The sequence below is a fragment of the Neomonachus schauinslandi genome, chromosome 5 (assembly GCF_002201575.2).
Source record: "Neomonachus schauinslandi chromosome 5, ASM220157v2, whole genome shotgun sequence".
Lineage (NCBI taxonomy): Eukaryota > Metazoa > Chordata > Mammalia > Carnivora > Phocidae > Neomonachus > Neomonachus schauinslandi.
The window spans coordinates 155,168,556-155,176,142 of record NC_058407.1 but is presented as its reverse complement, the minus strand read 5'-3'; the positions used below and the strand labels follow the sequence as shown (position 1 = coordinate 155,176,142).

General features: G+C 51.6%; 1 protein-coding gene across 1 annotated transcript in view; it reads right to left on the bottom strand.

The window, feature by feature from the left end:
* PLK1 (polo like kinase 1) overlaps window positions 1–4,059 on the bottom strand; it is a 5,089-nt gene extending 1,030 nt beyond the window's left edge. The window contains exons 1-4 of the mRNA XM_044915270.1: window positions 3,602–4,059; window positions 2,767–2,935; window positions 1,926–2,070; window positions 969–1,062 (exon numbers count right to left, since the gene is read on the bottom strand). Of these exons, the coding sequence (XP_044771205.1) occupies window positions 969–1,062; window positions 1,926–2,070; window positions 2,767–2,935; window positions 3,602–4,009 (816 nt within the window). The 5' untranslated portion in view covers window positions 4,010–4,059. The remainder of the gene's footprint in view (window positions 1–968; window positions 1,063–1,925; window positions 2,071–2,766; window positions 2,936–3,601) is intronic.
* Window positions 4,060–7,587: the final 3,528 nt, after the last annotated feature.

The following is a 7,587-nucleotide window of genomic DNA, read 5'->3' as shown; positions in this document are numbered from 1 at the left end:
TCGATGGGGGACAACCTAGCCCAGGTCAAAGGCATAGTCACAGGCTAGCATTAGCCGCGCACTTACTATGTGCCAGCAGCGTTGCAACCACATCATGTGTATTAACTCACTGACCCTTCACAAAAACATCTAAGGGGTGGAGTCTCTATTAGCATCTCTCTTTTGCAGAGGAAGAAACGGAGCCCAGAGAGGTTAAGTGCCCTTCCTAAGAACACATACCTAATGAGTGGTGAAGCCAGCATCCACACCAAAGCACTGGGGTGGTCTCGCGCTCCCACTCTGAACCCTCCAGGGTCTGTCCGTCTGACAGTTAAATGACCCTTTGTGACAGATTTTGTCTGTCTGTCCTTATGGAGACAGGGCCCTTGACTTCACAGGAGTCAAAGATACCAAACTGGAAAGCAGCCACATGTCGGGCTTCTGCAGAAACAGCCTGTTCCTTTCCACTGACGCCAGTGGTTGTGAAAATGCGCACCACTTTGGATTCACGGTGGTTCAGGATTCTGTGAGTGCTTACTGTATACAAGGCGCCCCGCGAGCTGCTCCCTTTTATAAATGGGAAACTAGAGTTCAAGAGATTCAGGCCGCTTGCCCACTGTGATCTGGCTGCTACGTGGCAGAGCCCAGTTAAATCAAGAAGGTCCATTTCCAGAGGTTAAGCAGCACTTCTGTGTCTGCCTCCCTACTCCCTCCCCATTTTTTTTTCTCTTTCCACATCTTTTGGGTTATCTACCCAACCTCTGGGGATCTACAAACTCTCCCCCCTTAGAAAAAATGCCTCTGTGCATACATGTCATGCTCTGTTTCTAATATCAGACACAGATCCATCGAAGCTCTGTGGGTACCCTAGGGGTAGGGTTGACCTATCTCTGTCCCCAGGATATGGCTGGGCTCAGTAAACAGCTTTTGGGGAAAAATAACCCCAAAAAACAAAATAAACTTAAAAAAAAAAAAAGTGTTTTAGTCACCTTGGGAATACTGTAGTCGTTCTTCTTGATCCGGAGGTAGGTCTCTTTGAGGCAAGAGGTCTCAAAAGGTGGTTTGCCCACTAACAATGTATACCTGTAAGCACAAGGGGTCTGATTTGGCTCGAGGCTCCCAGCCAAAACCTACCTGCCAGAGAAATCATCTCAGGGCTGGCATCTGGAAACTCTGACTTTGGGGCCCCCAAGGATAGTCCTCAAGTCCACAGGAGCCAGGACACAGGTGGGGCTGAGCCCTCAGGAGAAGATAGGCACAGCACCAGGACTCTTAAGACTACCAGTGACTTTCCAGCTGGAGCCTATAGGAATCCAGGGCCCCAAAGGCTGCTGGCTAGTACAAAACAGGTCCCAGTGCATGGGCTACCTGCCCCTATCGAGGAAGCTCCACTTTGACAGTTCTGCACTCAAGGCATGAAGTTTTCATTTGAAAAAGCTCTACTGCAAAGAAGTACGGAAGCCACTGCTACAACTCACTTCTCCTCCTACCGGTACCCTGGCAAACAACAATAAAAAAGAGAACACCCAAAAACGCCCAACTCTCTGCCCACCACCCACCCACCTCGGGAGGCCTTGATCCAGACTTTATTGTGCCTGGAAATCACCCAGGGATCTTAAAATCCAGATTCTGAGCCAGTGAGATTCTGCATTTCTAACAAGTTCCTGGGTGATGCTGCAGCCCTTTGCACCACACTTTGAGTAGCCAGGGCCTAGAGCAGGTTTGTGGAGGCCTCCCAGCCCCCTTCCCCAGTGCCATAGCCCAGGCTGCTGCAGGAATCCCATAGGATACACCAGTGACAAGAAAAGATATGGAAATCAGGCTTTGGTTTTGGGCAATCTATTCTCTGGAGCAGCCTCTTCATAGCCAGAAAGGTCCAAAGGATAAAGTCAGCCAGGTGAGACATCCAAAAGGGCAGGTACATCCTGAGACAACTCCCAACTTACATGATACACCCAATGGACCACACGTCCACCTCGAAACTGTGCCCTTTCTTGCTCAGCACCTCAGGAGCTATGTAATTAGGAGTCCCACACAGGGTCTTCTTGCGTTCCCCATCATATTCCACTTTGGTTGCCAGTCCAAAATCCCCTGGGACAGAGGGAGGAAGAGGGGGTACTCAGTTGCTAGCCTCTGTCATCTGCCAATGGAGAAAGCTGGTACAGGTGTGACTGTCAAGAACCAGGGTCATTTCCTCCCTTGGGTCCCTACTCCTTGTAGGCAGCAAGGCTTGCCCAAGATGCCTCCCACCATGTTGGCCCAGGGGAGGAACCTCTCAGGGCCCCTCCTTGCCCCTCCCCTTAGAAAGGAGGGCCCTCAGGGATCAACAAGTAAAGGTCAGGACCCCTATTTGGCAAGTTTGTGAGTTAATAACAGGGAGAAGTGGAGACTATGGAAAATCCAAGGGAGCCTAAGGGGAACAGCTGCTTTTCAGCCCTGCAGAGCTGCCTGAGGGGATACTGTCTCAGAACTGCGGAAACTTCCAACTGTTTAAAAGGAGTTCCAAATCCTAATTTTTATGTCAAGCATCCCAATTTATATCTGTGAAAACTAATTCAAATTCTTTTTTTAAAAAAAGTACTGTGTGGAAGCACTAAAAAATGCATCTGCAGCATACAGGCTTGGGGCTCTTGGTTTTAAATTTCTGTACGAAAGAGAGGATTCTAGAGACCATCAATAGCCCAGACTTCTACCATCCTTTTCCTCCCTCCCTTGTTTCCTTCCTATTTCCTCCTCCTCATTCCCGCTTCTGGGGGTGTCAAGCAACCCTGCAGGCCCAGCACTCACCTATTTTCACCTCCAGATCCTCATTCAGGAAAAGGTTGCCCAGCTTGAGGTCCCGGTGAATAACCCGGTTTCGGTGCAGGTACTGGCAGCCAAGGACAATTTGCCGAAGGTAGTAGCGGGCTTCCGGCTCGGTCAGTGCTTTCCTCCGCTTGTGCAGCTCCAGGAGAGACTGAGTGGGGGAAGGAGAGGAGGAATTGGGGAGCCGGTGCCGAGGCACAGGGGGAAGGGCTTGTCATTAAAGGCAGCCCAGGGCGCCCCACCCCATTCCTTCTCCAGGACAGCTGCGAGGCTGGCCACTACCGTTCATGGCACCCCTTCTCCCACTAGCTGCCTCCCAAGCCTCCTACCTGGGATGCCTCTTTCAGCCCCACTCCGGGCAGCTTCGAGTCCACAGCATCCCGCCCCCGGCCTTCGCCCAGCAGGAGATCCCTTTCCAGCCGCCTCTCCTTCCGGAAGCTGCGAAGTCTGGCTCCAACCACCCTCTCCCCGACCCAACCCTACTCCGGAAGCTCCCGAACCGCAGCACCCCTTCCCCGGGACTCCTCCCTTAGCAACTCCGGAAGCCCTTGCGTCCAATACCAGGATTCTCCTCCTACCTGCGCCTCCCCCTCTCCGCTCAACACCTAGCGTCCAGGAGCCGCCTTCCCTAGCAGCAACAGGACTCGGGCTCCACTTAACCGGAACCCCCTCCCCCTAGCAGCTCCAAGTGCCAAGCACCCTCTCCCCTCTCCTCGAGACCTTTACAACCCCTAGTTCGAGGTTCCCAGCACCTCCTCTCTAGCAGCTCCGAGCCCCCCGAGCCCCCCAACCCCGGTCCCCAGGCAGCGACACTCACCCTCCGGCGGCAGAGCTCCAACACCACGAATACGAAGTCGCTGTCCTCGAAAAAGCCGTGGAAGCCTACGATGTGCTGGTGGGCGAGGCTGCGGTGAATGGATATCTCCATGGACATCTTCTCCTTCTGGTGCGGCTTGAGCAGCAGCGATTTAGGCACGATCTTGCCAGCGAACACCTCCTTAGTGTCAGCGTCCGAGATCTCGAAGCACTTAGCAAAGCCGCCCTTCCCCAGAAAGCGTCCCCGCAGGTAGCGTCGCCGGCTGCGCGGGTCCACTAGGACCTCCGGGATCTCTTTCGCCGGCGGAGCGGCTGCCGGGGCCCCGGGAGCTGCAACTCCGGGGCACCCGGCTTTCCCTGGGTCGGCTGGTGCCCGCGCCAGCTTCCCTGCAGTTGCCGCCGCACTCATGTTCCCGGAGTTGCTCCGCGGACCTAGCAGGGTCTGAGCAGAGGCTTGGCACCGCTTCGCTCCTCCTCGAATTCAAACGCGGCGCCGGGAACGTTACAAGAGCCTGCGCGCCACTGATTGGCCGCGGGGATTTAAAATCCAAACCCGCCCGCCGCGCGGCACGATGGGAGCGCTCGGCACCTCCGCCTCCTTTAAACCCGTACCCTGTCCTGGGCCGGGGGAGACTTGATTGACAGGGACTCGCGCACAGCAGACACGTGGGATGCCTGGGAAACCGTACCCGGCGTGGGGATGCCGAGACCCGGCCCAAGGAGAGGGGGGGAGTTCAGGGTTTCCCCCTTTCTCTGCGGCCGGGGAAGTTCCTGCAGTTCCCATGCACCTCCTCCAGGAAGCTTTTCCTAATACCTTCCTCCACCCCCACCCCCACCCCGCCTTCTAGACTATAAACTCTTGAGAACAGAGACCTGGCAGGGCAGCTTTAGGCAGCCGCCTCCGATGTCCTCAGCTCTCTTCCGAGACACCCCAATAAGCTAAAACCCAAGTAAAAACACGGAGCTTGCCAGGCAGATGCACTTTCATGGCAAGGCCCCTACTTTCAGAATAACAGCTGCTCCTAAGCCCCTCCGGAATATACAGCAAACTCCACTCAAAGCACATATGGTTCAGGGACCACCAGCATTACCATCACCTGGGAACTTGTTAGAAAGAAAATTTCAGGCCTTACCCCAGACCTCCTGATTCAGAAATCTGCCTTTCAATGTGACTGCCAGGTGATTCCCACACATACTGCTGTTTGAGGCTCACAGTACCAGGGCCCCCCCCACTATTCAAGAAAGTTGTCTGTCCGGCTTGCTCACTGCTGTATTTCCCAGGGTCTAAAAGAGTGGACCCCCAAGTCACTGGTGAGAGGAAGGATGGCTGGTTGGCAGAATGCCCAGCAAACTGGTAGGCCACAGCCAAACACCCTTCACGGGTGTATTTTGTTTGGCCTCCCACTTCTGAAAATTTGGATTCATTTACAGCACTTAAAAATCAAGAGAGCTTAAATAAAACTTCAGCTTGGTGTTTTTTCCTAACAAACAAAAACTAGAAGGTTCCACAACTCTATGCCACATACTTTCCCAGTTTGCGATAGTTCCCAGCTATCTCCCTAAGCCCATTTGCCTGACTTCCCAAAGTACGTGAGTGGCAGACCTAGAACAGCAAAATGCCCGAGTTAGAAGCCCTTTCTCTGTTCCCCCCTGTACCCTATGATGTCTCGGATAGAGCCCAGCAAGTATCAACCATATGGTAAGTATCCCTTCACCTGCCTCCTGATAAACTGAGAGGTGATGATGTCTTTCCTAGCCCATGTCCCAAGCTCCCAGAGCAATGCCTAGTAAAAAGGAGTAACTGAAATGTTTGCTGAATAAAAGGAAGTTTTTTTTTAATTAACTTGCTATTATTTTTTATCCTTGTGGTGTGTAATTTTCCTATTGAAGTTTAAGATACATAGAGAAAATGTTTACATAACTGTACAGCTCAATGAATTTTCACAACTTGAACCCACCTCACATAAACAACACCCAAATTGAGGAAAAGAACACTACCAACACCCCAAAAGTCCCCCTTGTGCCCTGTCTTGAGAGTCCCCAAAACTACTCTGTCGTTTGACGACTTGTTAGGAGACTCACAGGACTCAGCATATAGTCTTACTGTCAGCAGGCTATAATTTATTACAGCGAAAGGCTACCAAGCAAAATCAGCAAAGGGAAAACGTGCATAGAACAAAGTGCAGAGGAAACCAGGCGCAGGCTTCTCAGAGCCCTCTCCCAGTGGAGTTACACAGGACACAATTCCTCCAGCAGTGGGTTATGATAACAAGTGTGAAATGTTATTTGCCAGGGAAGCTCCTTAGAGACTCAGCATCCAGGGCTTTTACTGGGGGCTGGTCAAGTAGGCACCCTCTGCCTAGCACATACCCAAATTCTGGATTCCTGGAAGGAAAGCAGGTATTCAGCATAAACCATATTGTTTGCACAGTTTAGGCAGAGTGAGCCGCTCTTATCATTTAGGGAATGTTGAGAATCCTCCCGAAATCCAATTACCCAGATGTCAGCCAAGAGTCAGCATTGCAAACAAGGACAGCAGTCTCAGGCCTACTCTGTTAACTCTCTTCTGCACTGGCCCCCACCTTGGCTGTTGGCCCAGGCTTCTATACAGCAAGTTTATTATCAGTAGGACCCCATGCAAAAGGATGAGACCAACCTGCAGTACTGATCTCAGTTATGCTCCTTAGAGGTCCTACATTTAGCCAGTTAAAATAAATCCCAATAACCCATAATAATCCCATTAAAATAATCTAATATTTTAGATATGGTATATGTCAACTATACCTCAATTAAATAAAAACAACAGTCTATCTTAGAAAGTCAAGTGGCTCCCTCACTAAACTTCTGTATGATTCATTTTTACCTGGCCCGAGATACCAATTCAGGTACAGCAAGGCTGTGGCCAGCAAGCTCAAGCTGATCTGAAGCCTTCCAGGGCTAAGGCAGTGTGGCGAGAGGGCACAGAAGTAGACTCCCAGAGGGTACATGGTCCCCCTGGAAACGAGTTTGCAATGTTAGGGTACCTCAAGCAGGGCATATGTTAGGTGGTGGAGGTTAACAGGACCCCCAATGTAAGCCTCCTGCCACGTGGCCTCCTGCCCTGGAGTTTCCAATTCAGTCTGAAAGATCCAACCAGCCCTTGGTTCTGCTTGTCTATGATACAGGTGTATGCATCTCGTGAGTGGGCATTCTGTGTGGGAAGTGCAGGAGCCCAGCCCCTCTGTTGTCAGGCAGTGCTGCGAGCTGTGAGCACAGGCTCAGCAGTCTGAGCTCAAAGCGCTCCAGTGCATGGAAAGGCAGCTCTGGAGTCTTCTGTCAGGAAGAGCAGAAAGCTTCCTGATAGAGTTCTGAAGAACCAAGGTCATAAATGCCCCCCACCCAATTGCCAAAGGCTCCCCAGGTGCCAGTACTTTTCTCCACTGATACAAAATCTTTGGGCCCCGACGTTCAGCAACCCAACAACATTCTTTCAATCACCTCTTCTCCTCCAGGCCTTTTATCTGCAAGGGCTGTATGCAGAAGGCACAAATGCATTTTTGCAGGTAAACATTTTTATCTCACTTAACCAGAAAGACAAATTCGGGAATTGGTCAGGATGTAGATTGAACTGTATCCCTAACCGCCCCCCACACCATTCCTGTGCTGAAACCCTCACCCCCAGTACCTCAGAATATGACTATATTGGGAGACAGGGCTTTCAAAGAGGTGATTCAATTAAAATGGACTCACTAGGGTGGGCCCTCACCTGATCTGACTGGTGTCCTTGTAAGAAGAGAAGATGAGGACACAAGACCGAGAGGCGACTACGGCAGAATACATGGGAGGGTGGCCACCTGCAAGCCAAGAAGAGACGACTCAAGAGAAATCAAACCTGCTGACACGTTGGTCTTGGACTTCTGGCCTCCGGAACTGAGAACACACATTTCTATTATTTAAGCCCCCCAGTCTAAGGCATTTTGTGATGGCAGCCCTAGCCGACTAATGAGG